The following is an 18,880-nucleotide window of genomic DNA, read 5'->3' as shown; positions in this document are numbered from 1 at the left end:
TGGACACATGACATGAGTGTGGGCTCCTGTCCCTCCTCCCCGGCCCCGCCAGCATAGCCCCTGCAGCCCCACACCTCCCTCATCTCCCACACCCTCCCGGGAGCTGCACTGCCACTGCTGGGAGTCACATCTCAGGTGGCTGCTGTGCAGGTGAGATGTGGGCTGTACCTCCTGCTAGAAGCGACACACACCACCTTCTGTGCTGCTGGGACTTCAGGCATCAGGTCCCCCTGATGCAGGCACACACCCCAGGACGAGGGCCTGCCCCATGGGGAGCTGGGGAGAGGCCTCAGTCAGGTGCCCCAGTGGTAGCAACCTCACTGTGGTCTTCCGAGGCAGCTACCCCACCCTGTCTGTCCCTAAGAGGCTTGGGAGGTTGGTGAGGGAACAAGCGGGAACAGGGTCCATCTGAATCCTAAAGGTCGTTAGAAATAAATACTTATAAATAGAATACAGTCTTATAGTTAACTTCTGAGTGGACTGTTTTCATGTCGCTAACTACTGTATATTAATTATAAGTCTGTCTATGCTTAAAAAAATATTAGAACGTCACCGACGCCCCTGACTGGTGCCCTCTGGTCTCTCCAGCATCTCCCAGCTCTTCCCCCCGGGCACAGTCTCAGGGAAGGAATGATGACAAACACGGCCTCCACTGGGAGCATGACGGTCATGTGGTGCAGGTCCCGGCCAGAGGCGGGCTCGCTGGCCCAGCACAGCGCCCCTGGGACGAGGGGACTTGTTGGCTGTCTAGTGGGAAGGGCTGGGTGGCAAAGACAGACGGATGGTGAGGGGGGCAGGCCGGGCCTGCTGGCTGTCTGGAGGGGGGTGTCTTCCACTCAGACCCGCATCTGGGCAGACCTCCTTCTGGAAAGCTTGGACCTGTGGGAGGGTTGGGAGAGAAGCAGAGCTCAGGGAGGACGGAGCCTGCAGCTCACTGACCCCAGACCCCTCTGGTTCCCTTATCACCCGAGAGACATGTCACTGTGACTCCTATGAAGTCACGGAGCGGGGGGGGGGGGGGGGGGGCCGGGGGGGGGGCCGCCGTGGCTATTCCCTATGCAGAGGTATTTCCCTACATAAAAGTACACCTTGGTGGCAGGTGAAGCTTGAAAGTTTGGGGAGTTTATCCACTCCGTGAGCAGCAATGACAAACATGAACATCAGCATCCCTGAGGATGTCCCAGGCCTGCACCCTCCCCCGTCCCAGTGGAGGTGGAAACACCCATCCAGGTCTGAGGTGGCCCTACCGTATGGTCCCGGCCAGGAGCGGGTTGAATGCGTACAGCCAGTCGTGCATGTCCTTGTCGCTACTGGCCTGCAGCAGGATGCCGCGGTGCTCCGTGCACACGGCGAAAGTGTGGGGCGTCTGCAAAGCACCGCGCTGTGAGAGGCACCGCCCCTCCCTGGGGTCAGCACTCAGCCAGGGAGGAGGGAGCAAGAGGGGAGACCCACGGGAGCGGGGGGTACTGGTAGGGCCATGTGAACTCTCTGCAGTGTGCACGGCCTGGCCCGGAAGGTTCTGCAGGATACCTATCTATTCTCATGCCCCAGGGCCCCTTGCCACTGCTCTGTGTCCCCACCTCATGGGCCAAGGCTCCTTCCCCTGGGACCCTAGCACAGCTGTGGTCCAGATATGTCCACTGGGCCCCGTAATCCTGGCCTCCCTTCTTCTCAAGCCTGCGCCCTTGGCATTGTGGTTTGAGTTCTCATCCCTACCCAGGGAATCAAAAATCACTAGTGCCACTGTAGTGGCTGAGGGACGGAGCCAGGGCTCCCAGCACCCACGTCCACAGCTGCGCTTGCTCAGAGGAGCAGGGTCAAGCTGGGGGGGAGGGGGTTGGACTCCTGGGCCCACAGCACGGCTGGCCTGTGTGGCTCGGCCCAACCCACCATGGGCATCCTCAGGAGGGGACGGGGTTGTTGGCCCTCGAATGGGAGAAGGTTAATGCTTGTCCCACCATCACCACTGGCTGCCACCAGGACTATGAGCCCCACGGGTGGTAGAGACCCTGGGACAGGAAAGGCCGCCCCGGCTCCTGCCCTCTCCTTCCCTGCCCGGACGCACTGTGTCCTGCCAGCCCAGGGCCCGCCCATCCCGTTTCTGTGGCCGCACCTTGAGCATGGCCTGCTGGTCCTCGCTGTACTCCACCTGGGCGGTGGAGAGGTTGAGCACAAACCTCTCCACAGTGTCCTTGTCGTTGTTGTACATGTAGGCATAGGGCCGCCGCACCACCACGTAGCGTTTGGCCCAGCCGGCCGTGTGCGGCTCCAGGAAGTGCAGGTAGCCCTTCTTGGAGACGATGGGGCTGCGGGACAGGAATGTCTGCTCGTCCACGCCCTCCTGGCAGCCAGCGGGAGGCCCCAGCTCGGAGGTCCACTGTCCACCACGAGCCAGGTCCCCAGCCGTGCCGCCAGCGGGCCTCTGAGAGGAGCAGCCAGGGCAGAGGCACTGGGGACCTGGCAAGACCCCAACCTGGGAGGCCAGAGACCAGAACCACCACCCCTCTCTGAGCTGCGCCCCCCGCTGTAAGATGGAAAAGCGTAGGAAGGCTGCAGCTGCCCCGGCCTGTCACGCTGTGACCCACGACCACACCCATCAGCAGTGCTGTGCTCAGGACATTTGCCTGGTGGCCACACTGGTCATTTGCAGACACATTACCGCCAGGGCCCTGCTCTGACCTCCCCCAGCCCTAGGTCAGGGGGCAAGGCTGGCTGGTGACCTGCGCACCTGACCCGGACCTCCTGGATGTCGGGAACCAGCAGGCGCTGGGGCTCCTTGTCCGAGTCCGTGGCCCGAGCAGGGGAGAGGATCTTCTTGGAATCAGCCTCCGGCACACTCTCGGGCTCCGGGCTGGCCGGCCGGGAGTTGGGCTGCAGGCTCCTGGGGGAGAGGAGGGACGCTGCTGCCCTTCACTGCGCCCAGAACCACCCTCCCCAGGCTCCTGATAGGGTCTCATGCTCTCAGAGCCGCTGTGGGCACCTCTGGCTGTCTGACCGCCACACCCACGGTCTGGCCCACCCGCCTGATTCCAGGATTGTGCTGGACCCCGTGGGAAGGGGTCAGCTGTGAGGGGCTCCTCACCTCTCTCCCGTGGTGCTCTCTGCCCCTCCCCCTTCACCCCATAAAGGGGGCTGTAGCCACTCGTCATCCTCCAAATCGAGTTGAAAGAGACACAAGTCTCTCAGGGACCGTCTGGCCCATGGCCCATGCCAGGCCCTATGACTGGACCTGGTGCCCAGGAGGCCTGTCTCGGGAAGACAGCCAGAGGGTTCAATGCCATTTTTTTTTTCTTTTTAAGAAGAAATTTAGGAAATGCCATGGGATTTAAAATTGGATGATCAGACATAAGCGGTGTCAGCAGTGTGTGGGGAGGGTCTCTTCCCAGCACGGCTCCACTGCCGCGTGGCCTTGCCTGCAGTAGAGGGCTCAGGTTTTTCTCACCGAGCATTTTATGAGTGCTGCCCCATGGAAAGGATTTCTTGTTTTGTGCTATTTTGACCTGTTCCTGCTTTTATTCGGGGCTGGTTTTAAATGTATGTGTCAGCAGAACATGGTCTCAGAAAGAAGGTTAGGATATCACGCTCACATGAGGCTGCGGGGTGGGCACAGGGCAGACTCTGGGGGCAATGCCTGCAGACCCCATGCCACCAGGCCCGCCCTGGATGTCCGGCTGCCCCGTGTGACTGGGCCACCCGCGCCCCCTTCTCTGCACTCTGTGCCCGCGTCACGGCCATCGTTACCGGTAGTCTTGCAGAGCTGGAGGCTGCTCAGGAGCCTGAAGGCTCACTCACCTCAGGTCGGCTGCTCCATAGCGCCCTTCGACCAGAGAGGGGCAGGTAGAGGAGGGAGTGAGCGTGGCCACCCCCAGAGGGGACAGGGACGTGTCCTGCAGCAGTGTGACGGACATCTCAGAGAGCTGTGGAGGAGAGAGCTTCTTTTACAGGGGACATAGGGAGGGGGCAGTCTCGTGGTGGGGACACCGAGGCAGTGGCCAATTCCTGCACCTTTGCTGGTATTTGAACTCATTTAGGGCACCCCCACCCTCACTGCAGGTACCCCCCAATCTCTCCCAGCCCCACGAGGGACTCATGGCTGTAGGGCTTCAAAGAGCATCGAGGACCACACTGGATGGTGCTGGGGAAGGTGTGGCTGAGCCAGACTTTAGGACGTGCACCCTGAGGACCATGGGGAGAGGCCCTCCGGGCAGAGGGAGAGGCCAGCGAAGAGGCCAGAGGCAAGCAAGGCAGGCTGCGGGGCAGGGAGTGAGGACCCAGGAAGGCTGGAGTGCCATGGGGACACTGGCGTGGAAGGCCATGAGCCAGGGTGGGGCTCCGGGCCTGACGCGGTGCCCACCTTGCTCTCGCTAGCGCTGATGCAGACGTGGCTGTGTGTGTACTCTCTGTTGAACGTGTGCGTGAGGAGGCGCAAACACTGCAGGAACAGCAAACACCCAGTCAGGAGTCTCCTGGGACCAGGCTCGGCCGAGGGCTCCGCCCCCAACAACACAGAGACCTGCCCAGGTGCCCGGACTGCAGGTCAAGGTGGGAGCACCTTCAGGCCTCTAAGAAGATGGGGCAAGCCGGGGAAGCCTCCCACGGTGGGCCTGGGCCTGGGCGAAGGCCTGCTCGGCGGGCCCCAGCCGCAAAATGGGCTGGGATTCGGGTGGTCAGCTCCCCATCGATGTAGGTATTCAAGAGAGGACAAGCCACTCCTCAGGGAGGAGGCTGTAAAAGGCTCCCAAAATCCAGTGTAGGTGCGGTGGGTGCTGTGGGCAAGGGGTCTCTATAGACCCCTCGTTCTCCCAGCTCCGGGCCCTGACAGAGCCAGCATGGTCAAGGCCACGTCACTGGAGCCCTGCAGGGGCTGGGTCATGGCCGTGCTGCCCACCCGCCCAACTGCCCTACCTTGACGGCCAGCTCCCGCTGCCTCTCGTTGGGAGTTTCCAGGGGCGACGGTCGGCCATCAGGAGAGGAGGCGCTGGACAAGCTGCGGGACTCAGAGTCCTCGCTGGAGGCTGGGGACAGCGTCTCGGGGACGGGCCGCTGGGTGGTCTCCAGCTTCTCCCGCAGCAGCAGGTAGTGCCTGGTCTTCTCAACCTGCACACGAGAGCAAGAGCGTGACCTCACCTGCTGCACTCGAGGGCGAGGGAAGGGCGGGCAGCCCACTGAGCACCAGGGCCCCAGGTCAGATCCTGGGAGAGCAAAGCGACCTGAGGCCATGCTGCTGACGGGAACCAGCCCCCGCGGCCAACACGCTGCCCTCCTTCCATCCTGGCCTCCCGCCCAGCCCGTGCCAGCCCTGAGCAGATGGACACTCGAACTCCAACACAGCATCCTGCGGGCCCAGAGGGTGGGCATGGGCCTCTGCTGCATGCTGTCCCCAGCTGCTGGACACTGGCTCCCGGACTTAGTGACAGAGGGCCTTGCCCACCCTGATTTCTGGTCTCTGTCTGCAAGCCGACAGCCCTCTGCAATTAGGTCCGTGATAGCAGTGTGAGTGCCCTGGCTCGCTCTGTCCTGGGGTGGCCTGGGGACCCCCCCCCCCAGACTCACCTCCTGCAGCAGGCTCAGCTTCTCCAGCTCCCACTGGTGGTCCAGGATCAGGCTGTCACTGCGGGGCCTCCAGCCCGCCAGGTTCTCCTCACCACGCACGTAGGCCACAGACGTGTCCAGCACCCGACGGCGCCGCCGCTGCATCCCTGAAAAGGAGCACCTGTCTAACCAGGTCCCTGCCGTGGGTGCAGGGACAGGCCCCTGAGGCAGCTCCCCCTCCCCTAACCCTTGGTCCACCCTCAGAGCCACCTGGGCTCGCCCAAGGAAAGTCATACAGCATCGCGTCCCATGGGGGTGAGAGCTCGGGATGTCCTCCCTTCGGCCTGCCTTCCCATTGCTGCCTCTCCCCTCACCGTCCCCCAGCCCCTCAGAACAACCTTGGAGAGGCCCGTGCTTCTCACAGGGAAGGAACCCCCCAAATGGCAGCTTCGCTGACGTCACCTGGAGTGACCGAGAGAACCCCAGGTGACTCGCAACTAAGTGCCACCCCCACCCCACCTGCCACAGAGAGCAGGACAGACACCTACCTGGGCTGCCCGCATCGGCCACGTGGCACAGGCTGAGGTCATATACACCGGTCACACGGTTGCTGTTAGGAGCAGAGGGGGACATGCTGTCACTAAGCACGGGGATGCCCGGGACCAACTCTCATCACCATCAAATGCACATTGGGCACCTGCCCTGCCCTGCCCATGCAGGTGGCCTCAAAGGTGGGGGGGAGCTGGGTGCCAGGCCCCACACTGCAGCCCTACACGGAGAGGCCCCATCTCAGACCCCCTTTTCCCTGGGACTGCTGATTCTGCCAAGGGCACCCACCGACCCTCTTGTGAACCTCTCAGATGCCTGGTCGTGGCCAGCCCAAGGCCACTGAGTCCTGACCCCCACACTCCCTCCTCCCAGCTGTGCCCAGAGTGGCCTGGACATGGGGGGTCCACGGGACGGAGCATGTGGGGAACTTCACTGCCTTGACACTGTCCCCCCAGAGTGCAAGGAGCGGTGGGAGTGTGAGAGGCACATCTGGTCCTAGAGTCTGACCCTCAGGTACTGCCAGCCTCCATCCCGAGTCCTCTCTCAGCCTGCCCCCCCCACATTTATCCAGCCTCTCCCGTGTGCAGGCGAGGGGCCCTGATGGCCCAGACCCCTGTAGCCCCCGGGAAAGAAGGTCACCTGGTGGTGGGGTGCAGTGTGGCTCCCTAACATGCCATTGGTGTCCCACTCATGCCCCCTGGCCTCCAACAACCCCAACATCAGGGTGAGGAGAAGGGCCGAGAGCAGGGGGCCAGCCAGAAGCGGACAAGCTGGGCTCTCGTCAGCCCGTGCCCGAGCACCCCAAGCAGTCCGGTCTCTGGGTGGCCAGGGTGCCCTGCCCACTCCAGCAGCTCACCTCTCCGAGGCCCGCAGGCTCCCGCTGCCAAACAGGTTTCGGATGGAGCGAGAGGCGGGCAGCTTGGCGTCTCGGGAGTAGAAGACCATGCAGAAGTCCTTGGTGATGACGGCCGGCTGGGCACAGTTCTCCATCTGCGGGGACAGGGAAGCCGGGGCTCAGGCACAGGGACACCCCCTTCTAACTTCCTGGGGGCAAGAGCCACGGCACTGACCGCAGCCCAGGCCTCGCCGGGCCCCGCGTGGCCCCAGAGCAGGCAGGAGAGTCCCTGCTCCTCGCTGGAGCACCTCCCGGCAGAGGCAGCGGGCCCTGCCTCCCAGGCTGCCGAGGGCCAGCTCCTGTGCAGAGGCCCCGAGGGTCACCGTCTCGGGCCTCAGCTGCCTCACCATCGATCCGCGACACGCCGCACAACATGTCTGTGAGAATGCACCCACGCGTGCGTCTAACCCGCCACGGACGACATCCCGGGGGCGGATGTGGTGTCATAAGCAGCTGCTCTTTGTATTCCTGAAGCTCAGCTGTAACTCTGACAAAGCCGATGGGCACGGGGGACTTGTCTGGGCAGAGCCATTACAGACGGAGGAGTAGGCTCTGAGGGGGGGGCGATGCCCTCACCTTAGATGCTGACCCCAAACTTCCAGATTCCTGGCTACTGTACCCACTAGATTCGCCCCGGCTCCCAGCCTGCTCCTGTGTGTCTGGCCCTGGGGGTGGGGAGGAGGCTTCTGTGTTTGAGCTGCCTGGGGCATCGGTGCCGCCTGGCCACACCGACAGCCCGCACAGTGAAGACGCGGTGGGCTGACAGCACTGCCGCTCGAGGTGCATGGAGGCCACGAGCACTTGGGGAGACGGCAGGGTCGTGTGGGCTTGTCCAGAGCGCGCTCGCCCTCCTTGCCCTGGGCAGGCACCTCAGGCTCAGGGGACAGGTGGTTTCGGGGGCATGCCTGGGCCTAGGAGTCTTGCCTCAATGTAAGCAGAGACGGTCATGTAGATCTTCTCTCGGTATGGGGTGACGCGGTTCAGCAGGAGGGAGTTGTGCATGGAGCTGTCCCACGCAGCCTCGAACTGGTAAAAGGTCCTGGCGGGAGCGGAGAGAAGGTAAGATAACGACGTGCAGGCCACACTGGGCTGGGGTGGGGACATGCAGACAGACAGACAGACAGAGACATGTGGGCGACCCGCAGGGCGTGTCGCTGGGGTCGCGGGTCGGGAGGCCTGGGGGGGCAGCGTCCAGGAAAGACAGACCCCCTCCTTACTCAGGACTGGGGGAAGGGGGGCTCCAGATGCCACCAGCAGGGTGGGCCCAGCTGTCACCTCCACTGTGGACGAAGAGTGGCATGTGGTGGCCCACAGCTCTCAAACTGACAGCAGCGAGGGTGAGGAAAAGGAAAAAGGGGAAAGACCACAAGGGTGGGGACAGGGCGGGAGCCTCGGTCTGAGTAAGGAGGTGCCATGGTCTCTCCTTGGACCCTAAGGAACCTGCCCCAGTTTGCAACACCCGCCGGGGCCCACCTCCTCCATTACCGACTCGCCCCTGGGAGAGGAAAGGCCCTCGGGGAGGATGCTGGGAGTGGAAACCGGGCGGCCAGTTGCAGACAGCTCCACTGCCCACTGCGGCCAGGCTCTCCACTCAGGCAGAGCAGGCTGGGCCTCTCCTCTGCCCCCATCCCCAACCCGGAAAGATAATGAGCCGAGCATGAGCCAGGGGCCGGCAAACTCCTCCCGAAGGGGGCCGCTCAAGCCATGGACGGCAGAGCTCCTACAGTCTTGCCTGCATATCGGAGGCGGGGAATGTGCCTCGGTCCCCACTGTGGCCACCCCGTGGGCCCTGGGCAGCGCTGCACAGCCCCCTGCCTCGCCCGGTTTCCATCCAAGCATCTTCACAGAGACACAGCTGAGAACACGTCAACACAAAGCCGGGCAGTGGCACAGGCCCAGGAGTGTGGAGGGTGCCTGGGGAGCCAGGCCGCGAGGGGCATGGGCAGCACCTCCGCTGCCCTTCTCTCTGTGGCACGGCCCAGGGGCGCGGGGCTAAGCGGTGGGAGGGGGCCGGGCGTGTCGGACATAGGTCATTGAGGACAAAGATCCAGGGGGAGGGCTGTAAGGGCAGCGGGCGACAGAGGGGCAGAGAGCGCAGGGAGACATCAGAGGAGAAAGGAAATTGAAAAGCAGAAGAGGAAGGACCAAGCGAGTGCGGAAGAGAGAGTGATTGTACCTAGTGTCATTTCCGAAGGAAACGCTAAAGGCGAGGCAGGCAGGACACACGTACACACACACAGAAGAGATTCATATGTCAGAACAAGCACTGTCGCCCGCTCGGCACAAGCTAACAAACACAGGCCACACACCACTCCAAGCACCACCCACAGTGTCTGCAGGGAGAGCCTGGGTCTGTCCCCTGCAGGACCAGTGGGCATCCCTGGAGCTGCGACTAAGACCTAGAGGGACGCCGTCCATCCCGGGGGGCCCCAAACACCCAGGCTCTGTAAGCCCATGCCTTCGGTCCCCAGACTGCCCAGCTCCAAATGCCACGGCATAGCCACCTGGCCTCGTCCTGTCGGCAGACCTGTCTCCCTGCCTCAGGATGCCTGGTGGGTTACAGGAGCTGTTACCCGAGCGCACTGCCTGGGGCCTGGGGGACACACGTTCACATCACTGAGATTATTACTAGCGCGCCCCTCCCCCCTGCCACCCCGCCCAGGAACCGGGCCCGGGGCTGTGGGAAGCAAGCCCACCGGACACGAGGCCCCTCGGAGACACTCCTGGTGAGAGGCCCTTAGTCAGGCTAGATCGTGGCTTTGTCCTGATCGGACACTGCTGACCTAGAAGGTCTCCAAAACCTGACTGGTGGGTCTCACAGGTAGGGTGGGTGGTGGGAGAGGCCCTCCTGGGCCTTTTACTGCCCATCACCCAGGTGCCAAGGAGGCCGACCGGACCAGAGTCCAATCTGGCACAACCATGATGCTGCCCCAGCCCCATGCCACCTCCTGCAGACCCCCCCCCATTGGCATCTCCATGTACCATGGGTACCAGACCCTGGAGCCCAGGCAGGGAGGGTTCTGGAAACCCATCCTGAGCCCCAGTTCCTGAGGCCTCTGCAGTGGGGGTCTCACCCAGACCCCAAGTGAGAGTCAGCAACGGCGGCAGGTGTGTGCAGGGTGGGGTAGGTGGCAGAGTGACAGCCACAAGGGATGCTCCAGGATTGCAGGGCACAGTGTGGGAACCAAAGACAGTTGCCCTTCAGTCACACGGCAGGAACACAGACCCAGAGAGGCCAAGAGGATGCGGCTGGGAGGCTGAGGAGGCCATGCCAGGACCCTCACTCATGGGCAGCACAGGGTCCTCTCAGGACCTCTGGACACCAGGTCACCCAGGAGGGAGCCCCATTCCACACAGCACCCCTCACTCTGCCCGAGACATTCAGCTAATCCCCCAGATATTGCTGTCAGGAGAAACATGTGGCCCAGACGTGGGGTCCCGGGCCTGCGGCATCAGCACGCTGTGGGAACATGTTAGAAATGCAGACTCCCAGGCCCCATCTCAGACCCGTGGGGACCCTCTCCCCTCTCATGAGGCACAGGGTTGGAGGCACGGGGTCTCAACAAGATCCACACCTGGGCCCTTCCCAGGGAGACTGGCCAGCGTTTGGGGCACCAGACTGGGCCACCTGTACCTGGTGAGATGGGGTGGGGGTCACTGTGGGCCACTGGGCTCTTCCCCAACACCCCAGCACTTTAAGGGCCCCATGGACCCTTCTGCTTGGGGCGGGCTCATGGGCCCTGGGTAAGAAGGAACAAGGGGGGAGGGCCTTGAACCAAGTGTCACAAAACCCTCCTCCTCGGCTCTTCCTGGGTGGCTCTGCCCTGTGCCCCGTGTGAGAGACACCTGGTATCTCAGTGCAGCCCCTCGCGCAAAGTGGAGCAATTTGTACAGAAAACATGTGTTTTGTTCAGAGGCTATCCACTTTAAATTAAGGAGGAGTTTTAATTAAATACTAACTTGTACTACTGAGAATTACAGAACTTAGATGTACAGTTACATGTACAAGTCCCAGTGCTGAGGGCTTTTCATGTATCAAGTCATTTAATCCAGGCAGGGGCTCATGTTAACCCCATCCTGAGGGGGGAGGAAAATAAGGTTCCAGAAGGTTCTGCCACTTGTCCACACTCACAGCCAGCCAAGGGCACAGCTGGGCAGCCACAGCCTCGTCAGTTCCACCCTTGGTCCCCACTCTACCCAAATGTCCGGGACGAGACCCTCGCTCCACCATTCCCACCATCTGCAAGTCCCTGCACCATCCAGCACAGTGACTCCTGCCTGTGAGGGAGGCTCATGCCCGATCTTGGGGGCTCCCCTTTCCCCTCAGTGCCCTGAGCCTCCTCTTGCAGGCCCTGGAATTGGGGATGGGCTCCCTGCTCTGGTGCAGGGCTGAGGCTCATGAAGTTGGGGGGCTGAAGGAGGCCCTACTGACAAGAAAAGCCACCTCCCTCTCCTTCCCAGATGCCGCGCCTCCTCCAGGCCACAGGGTACTGTTTGCACTTTACAGTACATGCTTAGAGCAAGCAAGTCAAACTCGCGGCCCATGGGCCAATGCAGCCCACAACGAATATTTTTGCAGCCCAGCCAATATAATGTATGTAAGAAACGTTTTAATAAAAATTTCGTCACTTAATTTTTACAATATCCTGTTACATGTACATAATCTATATATATAAAAGCCTAAGTGACCTGACAACCAGACGGTAACTATGACACACACTGACCAGCAGGGGGCAGATGCTCAACGTAGGAGCTGCCCCCTGTGGTCAGTGCGCTCCCACAGCCAACATCTCGTGGCTGGCCAATCTCTCTAGGTCCCTCCCACCAGCTGGCCAGCCCCAATCAGCCCCAATCGGGATTGGGCAAGATGGCCCCAATTGGCCCGATTGCAGGCCAGGCTGAGGGACCCCCACCCATGCACGAATTCATGCACTGGGCCTCTAGTTATTAATAACAAACAACAATGTTCGCTAATGACTGATTACTATAATCGTGTTGCATTCATTTCCCTTACGCGCAGGCGCACCATTTCTCTCCACTAATACTAGCAGGGAATATTTTAGTAGCCGATTGCCACGTCATTAGTCTTGTACTGACTTGTTTGGTGTGCACAACAGGAAATATTTCGCTTTCGGAGAATGAGAAAAATAGGTTTATTAGTGTTACGCTTATTAATTTCTGCAGTTATTCAGTGTTTGGTAAGTGAATGTTCAAGAAAAATACTAATTTTTATTAAAATGTTCTATTATTTTATGTTAATGATTACTCATTTATTTCAGCCCTTTGTATTCAGCATGTCTCTATCAAAATAAACCTATGTTCTATGAAAACTGAAGCTTTTGTGTGTTTTTTGTGGCCCAAGTAAACTTAAACCTTGTTTATTTGGCCCGTGTTAGCCTTTGAGTTTGACATGCTTGACCTAGCACCTTCCTGGAGCCACCATGTTTGAGGGAGGTGGTGTCTAGGACCAGCCTGAGCACTGAGCAGGTTGTTGAAATGCAAACTTAAACAAAATACCCACACCCCCATGCAATCATACTGGTGGGCAGGAAGTTTCCACTCATCAAGAAACCAGCCCCTACGCTGGGTCCCTTCCAGGGATGAGCCGGGGCTGATGGGCTCCCACCAGTGCCTTCTGAGGACAGGGTGCAGCGGCCTCGGCCGGCCTGGCCCACCTCCAGGACCAGCTAGCAGGCCGCCTCCTCCAGCAAACCCTCCCAGCGGCCTCGGACAGGCAGGTCCCTGCTCCAGGCCCTGAAGGCCTGTGCCCCCTCCTCAGTGCGGCCACTACCACTGCAGGTCGCTGCCTCACCCAGCTGGTGTTCCCAGGGGAGGGCCTGTCGCAGCCTCTGTCATTGAACAGGTATGTGTGCATGCCCTCAGGGACACACCTGCAGGGACACTCACAGTGCCCAGCTGTCCAGACCATCATAGCCAGGACCCAACAGGGACACAGCCTCAGGCGGTCCGGCCGTGCGTCCCCCCCAACCCCTGTGTAGCTTACAGGCCCAAACATTCAAGCTGGAAGCCTTTAGGCTACCCACAGGGAACCCTCAGGACCACCACATGGAACTCTGGCCAAATCCACTGGGACCCAGAACGTGACAGCCTTGACCCTTTGCTCAGAACAGACTCGAGTCTCACGGACAGAGTCCGGATTAGGCACTGAGGCTGTCCAGCCTCAGGGGCCTCGACTTGGTTCGGCAGGGATGGGAGGTCCCCAGCCCAGGAACCTGTGCCTCCAGTGGTTTAACCTGAGACCACCCAAGCGAGTGCAGAGACTTACTGGGCCCTTCACAGCTTTACTGTCCACTTACTTCCTAAAGGGTGTGTGGTGGCCACAGCCAGGTGAGGGGCTCACACCCAGGGGTGGAAGGGGCAGAGGTGGAGATCTGGTGGAGTGGCTTCACTCCCTCCCTCTTTTCTCTGTCATCTTTTGGGGAGCCTGGCCAGCCAGCCTGCATGCAGAGCGCCCGCTGCCCTCCGGCAGGGTGAGGTCAGGTGGGCACGGGGTGGGCAAGGCTTGGGGTGGGAGGAGCGGGAGCCAGCCAGTGCCTACGGGAGGGCAGCAAACTACCAAAGCAGCCAAAACCAAGAGAGGGGCAGAAGGGACTCAGCCAGGGGGGGGTGAAGAAGCAATTTCAAAAATCAAAAAGGTATTCTAAGTAAATAAAAGATGAAGAAACAGGAGGGAGAGGTGAGCAAGTGTAGAAGGAATCCAGAAAGTGGAAATTAAAACTCAGGGCTGGGGGGAGGGGGCAGGGAGATGCTGAAAGAAAACCGAGGGCACAAATGATACCTAGGCATGTCCGAATCAAGAAACTGCCTGCAAAACACAAACAGTCACAGGTTAGTGAGGCTTCGGGGCAGTGGGGGTGGGGCAGCGGGCAGGGACAGCGGGCAGCGGCAGGGAGGGGGAGCTGCACAGAGAGAAGCCACCAAGCTGGCAGGCCCACTCTGAGCCAGGGAGGCTGCAAAGCGTGGGGCCTCAAGCAGGGAGGCCGGGGCTGTGGCAAAGCTCGTGGGCAGCCCGAGACCCGAAGCCTGAGCTAGGTTGGGGTCGCTGAGCCTCAGCATCTGAGGGGGGAGAAGGGACCCTGTTCATCTGAGGAGCAGCCGGATCCACCACGGGGCTCCGAGAATGTCAGCCAGGGTCCCAGAAGAAGAAGGCCCTAGGGAGGGGCCTGCTGGCCTGGCCGGCCAAGCCTTAGCATGGTGCCTGCCCAAGGCTTTTCCAGGGCAGTGCGGGAGGTGGGGCGAGGCGGGCCAAAGCCAAGCATGGGGCCAGAGCAGTGGTGGTCTACGCCGCCTTCCTGTCCTGGGTCCAGGGCCCTGACCTCAGGCACGGGGCTGTCGGACCCCAGAGCTGCCCTGGAGCTGCCTCACTCCCACAGCCCCCAGGTGCAGGACCAAAGCCCACCAGCAATGGGAATGGAGCCTCCAGGGACAGGAAGGACCTTTTAGCCAAAGCCCTGCTGGCTTGAGGTCCAGCAGCCTCCTAGGCTACCCTGGGACTTAGCCCAGGGCTGAGGCTCCCCAAGGTGTCCCCAGCAGCAAGAAGACCTACAAACACAGTCCTCAGTGTGGGGTGGGAGGCCTGTGAGGCACCCGCTCCCCCCCTTTCCTTTGCCTCCCCACTCCCTTCCTGCTCCAAGAATCTAGGAATTGCCAGAGGTCAGGGGAAGGCTGAGGTCCAAGGCATCACTCAGCATGACACACAGACCTCTTCCAGGGGCACACGCCCTCCCGTGGGGGTCCTGATTCCCATGGCCCAGACACAGCATCCCACATCCGTGCAGGCGGTCCCCGTGTGTGGGGGCGCCACGCCTTCACCGCCAGGTCCCGGGGTGCATTCGCACCGTGACAGGCCCACCTCCTGTCTGCCTCACCTTCCCAGGTCAGCCCCAGCCTGCTTGTCATGGTGTCACCTCCACATGAGAACACCCCCCAACACTCTCCCCCAATCCCTCCCTCCTCTGGATATGAGTGCAAGGTGAGTTCCTCCTAAAAGGTCCCAGGGAAGGGCTGGAACCAGAGCCTCATCTGCCCCTGTTGGGTCCCTGTTTCCCAATCCCCAAGTTGCTCATCTGAGGGATGGTCCCTTACAGCCCCCTCTCAGGGTGTCTGAACCCGAGAGTCAGAACGGGAGGCAACTCCCCAGGACCCTCTGTCCGTATAGACGTGGGCACTTCTACAACGTGGGCGCCACCTCCCTCTGCAAGCACATGCAGCCTTCACAGCCTCAAGGGCCCATGGAGACACCCTCAGGTCAAGCTCAGAGAGTCAGGCAGGAGGAGGGTTTGGGAGCAGCCGGTGTGGGACTGCAGCACCCTGCTCACCTCCCCACAGCCCTGGACAGCAGCCCCTCAGACACAGCCGTGCCTGCCAGTGATTCCAGGGCGCTCTCCGCAATGTCAGTCATGAACCCCCAGCCCCAGTTGGCTCCAGCATCTCCCCGTCACATCCCTCCCACCCTGGCTGGTTTGTCCCCAAGGTGTCCCACACCCAGTCCACTGTGCCAAATGCCGGGAGAGCCTAAGCTGGGAGATCTTGACCATCACCTGGGAGCCTTGACAGGAATGGCCCAGCGACAAGGAGTGACCGGTGGGCACACTTTCACCCAGGATGCTGGGCTGCCAACCCAGTGCGCCCCTGAACCGCCTCCAGGACCCCTGGTCGGTGTTCCCCTGCCAGAGGTCACACAACTGCCCTCAGCAGCAAGGTCGGGGAAATGTGGGATGCTTGTCCTCCCACCACCCATGGTACCCATCCACCCACTAAACTCCCAGACAGGACCCAGCTCATTCCCACAACTGCCCCACAGTCCCTGCCAGGAGATCGAATGAACAAAGATGCTCACACATGCACCACGGAACTTTGAGGCCACAAGCCTCCCTCCCTGCTCCCATTGCCTCAGGCAGGAGGCCTAGAAGCTTCGAGGCCAGACACCCCAGCCCATGTGGCTGGACCCAACACGTCCAGGCCAGCCAAGGATACCACAGGCTGACATCCCAACCCCTGGGGCCCAAGCCGGACAGACTAATCTCCAGGGACTCAGGACCAGAGCCTGCCGCCCAAGGGCACTCACCGGTCATCCTGGGCCGGGTGGATGTACCCAGACGAGAGAATGTTGAGAGACAAGATGTTGGGGTCAATCAGGGACTCGTCTGTCTCTGGAGTGTTTCGGATGCGACCTACGGAAAAGGTGACAGGTCCGTGTCACTTCCAGGTGAGCAGGTGGGGGCACGAGGTAACTGCTCACACCTCTGCCTGGGCCGGAGCTTCTGAACCGAGGCCTGCAGGGAACCGGCTCCCGGTGTGGCCACCAGAGCATCTGTCGAAGGGTAACCCCATGGTGGACAGGGAAACCCATGCAGGGTCTGCAGCCGGCCCGCTGCCATGGGTCAGTGCACGGTTCTACCATCTTCCCTCCCGCAGTCTAAGTTCTGAGCTTCTTCCTCCCTCTCCTCTCTCCTAACAGATTCCAATTGCTCAGCCCAAAATGCTCAGGCTTCCTACCTGTTGGAAAGGAAATCTTAGCAAGATGAGGACAAAATGTTCTCTCTTCTCATTATACTTAAAAAGGTGAGAGAGAGAGAAGAAACACAACCCGTGCCATCAAATGCTCCTGCCAGGGGCTTTTCCCACGGAGCCCCCCAAGCTGCCGCCTGCACGCACTCGAGGGGCGGCTGTGTCTGTGGAAGCGGCCAGAGCCGCTGAGTCCGGAATCCTGCCTGAGGGCCTCATTCGTCACTTCTTGCTCCAGCCGTGATGGTGAAATTGACCCCTCCGCTCCTTCGAGGATGGACACCTCCCAGCTGCCTTGTCCTCAGAGCCCTCTATGAGCCCCAGGGACACGCCACAGCCATGCCCAGGGCGGGGGCCTCACGCTGACGCGTGGGAGTGGACAGTTTGTGTCCTCGAGTGAAAACTGGGAAGACACGTTCTTTACAGGTTGGCCGAGGAAACATCGCTGGCAGACTAAGAGTTCACAGCATGACGTCACAGAAGAAACCTGGCTAAGACCCTGGATGAATGGAATTGTGTCCCAGCATATATGCTGCCGTCCTAACCCCTGGCACTGCGGAACGTGACCTTCCTGTTGGGCAGCTGTCATTAGTTGAGATGTGGCAACACTGGGCCCGAATGTAATCTGACTGTGTCGCTGTAAGAGGAGTCCACGTGAAGACGAAGGATTGGAACGAGGCGTCTACAGATCCTACAAGAGGCCACCTGCCAACCCCTCTGTCTAGGATTTATGCCTCCAGAACTGTAAGAGGAGAAATTTCTGTTGCTTTAAGCTACCCGGTGTGTGGTGCAAGCTAACACAGAGATTAAATAGATATTTGGAATCATCACCATGGCCTAGTCTCTCCTTTTCAGGCGAGGGACTGAGGCACAGAGAGGTTAAATGAGTTGGCCACTGTCACACAGCAACAGGGGGCAGAGCTGTGGTTAGAATTCAGGCATCTGGGTGGGCAGGTCCACTGCCTTACCACCAACCCAGCCCCAGCCCCCAAGGCAGATGCAACCCGCCTCACTTACCCACGACTAGCTCTCGCACTTCCTTCCAGCGGATATGGCTGCCCGTCTCGTGCAGCAGTGTCACGGTTATCCGTCTCTGGATGCCCTGTCGGGCACCAGGAGAGAGGACACGGTCAGGGAGCCTGGGGGCCATGTGGGGCAGGGGAGGGGGCATGAGCGGGCTGGGGCAGGGAGGGCCTGGCACCTGGTGGAGCAGGAAGGTCCCCATGCACGGCATGCCGCCACGGTGGTCCACCACTGCAGGGATGTAACTGGAGAGAGAAAGATGTGTGAGGCCGGCGTCTGCCCTCCCCACAGGCCCAAGCACAGTCACGGGCCCCAGAAATGGAAGGAGGGAGAACAGGCAAGTCACCACTTCTGCTGGTGAGATGGGAGGCTGTCCATGGAGACCAGAGTCAGCAGGGCAAGGAACCCATCATGTGCCACCTCCTCCCCCACCATGGCCCTCGGGAACCCCAGCCCCCCAGCGCGGGCACACTGAGCGCAGGAACGCACTCGCCATCAGCCTCCAGCTCACAGATCTCAAAGTGAACCAGCAGGTCGTATTTGCAGTGGCGTGGCCCAGGGCAGGACCGGGTCAGCGTGCTGAGCTTGGTGGCGGGCACTGGGGGTGACAGGAGAGAAGCACGCGCTGATGAGAGACCGGACCCACCATGCACTGAGGGCTCGCTCAAGGAGGGGCCGAGGTGGAGGACACGTCAAGGCAGCGAGCTCATCTCACTCCAAGAAAAACCACCAGCGGCTCCTCACCCCATGTTCCCGGCCTCAGCAGCCACTTACTAGCTCAAGATCAGATGTGACCATGTGCTTCTCCATGCCAGGGGAGGAGCACGTGGCTACACACCCCAGCCCTTGAAGAGGGGGTGGTGGCTTGAGATGCCACGGAACCAGCAGACAGCAGGAGCCACACTTGCTCAGAGGCCCACAACCCACCTGGGATCCCTGCTAGACCACACTTTGGCCACAGCCTGAGGCACCTGTCCAAGCACCTCTACCCAGCACAGACAAGTCCTGCCCCTCAGGTCCCACTGGCCCTCTACTCGTGACCAATTCCTGGCAAACAGGCTCAGATGGTCCCCAGCCCCTCAATGCCTTCCTCTCTGGGCACCCACGCCTCTGTCGTCTGCTCCAGGAACCCCTGAGGCACAGGGCAGGCACCACCTGACCACCACCCAGCTGCTCTGTGCCTGATGAGGGGCGAAAGACACCCGAGGTGTTTTTCTCTGCCGTCACCCTGTGCCCAGAATGGAGCCCCTCACTGCATGGGGACCCCGTGAGGCCTAGTAGGTGCCTGGGGACCCCGAGGCTGGGAGCGATGACCCAGCATGAGGACTGTGCTCAGCTGCGAGGTCCCAACCA

At 60.9% G+C, this 18,880-nt stretch overlaps 1 protein-coding gene across 1 annotated transcript in view; it reads right to left on the bottom strand.

Annotated features, from left to right (window-relative positions):
* Positions 1 to 535: 535 nt before the first annotated feature.
* KIF1A (kinesin family member 1A) overlaps positions 536 to 18,880 on the bottom strand; it is a 51,144-nt gene continuing 32,799 nt past the window's right edge. The window contains exons 33-48 of the mRNA XM_054722793.1: positions 18,017 to 18,125; positions 17,706 to 17,772; positions 17,522 to 17,606; positions 16,065 to 16,170; positions 13,776 to 13,802; positions 7,901 to 8,015; positions 6,938 to 7,071; positions 6,081 to 6,142; positions 5,554 to 5,699; positions 4,906 to 5,097; positions 4,355 to 4,432; positions 3,793 to 3,917; positions 2,729 to 2,881; positions 2,114 to 2,306; positions 1,248 to 1,366; positions 536 to 879 (exon numbers count right to left, since the gene is read on the bottom strand). Coding sequence (XP_054578768.1) covers positions 837 to 879; positions 1,248 to 1,366; positions 2,114 to 2,306; positions 2,729 to 2,881; positions 3,793 to 3,917; positions 4,355 to 4,432; positions 4,906 to 5,097; positions 5,554 to 5,699; positions 6,081 to 6,142; positions 6,938 to 7,071; positions 7,901 to 8,015; positions 13,776 to 13,802; positions 16,065 to 16,170; positions 17,522 to 17,606; positions 17,706 to 17,772; positions 18,017 to 18,125 — 1,754 coding nt within the window. The 3' untranslated portion in view covers positions 536 to 836. The remainder of the gene's footprint in view (positions 880 to 1,247; positions 1,367 to 2,113; positions 2,307 to 2,728; positions 2,882 to 3,792; positions 3,918 to 4,354; positions 4,433 to 4,905; positions 5,098 to 5,553; positions 5,700 to 6,080; positions 6,143 to 6,937; positions 7,072 to 7,900; positions 8,016 to 13,775; positions 13,803 to 16,064; positions 16,171 to 17,521; positions 17,607 to 17,705; positions 17,773 to 18,016; positions 18,126 to 18,880) is intronic.

The sequence above is a fragment of the Eptesicus fuscus genome, chromosome 11, assembly GCF_027574615.1.
Source record: "Eptesicus fuscus isolate TK198812 chromosome 11, DD_ASM_mEF_20220401, whole genome shotgun sequence".
NCBI lineage: Eukaryota > Metazoa > Chordata > Mammalia > Chiroptera > Vespertilionidae > Eptesicus > Eptesicus fuscus.
The sequence above is the reverse complement of the archived record's forward strand: the minus strand, read 5'-3'. Positions and strand labels throughout refer to the sequence as shown.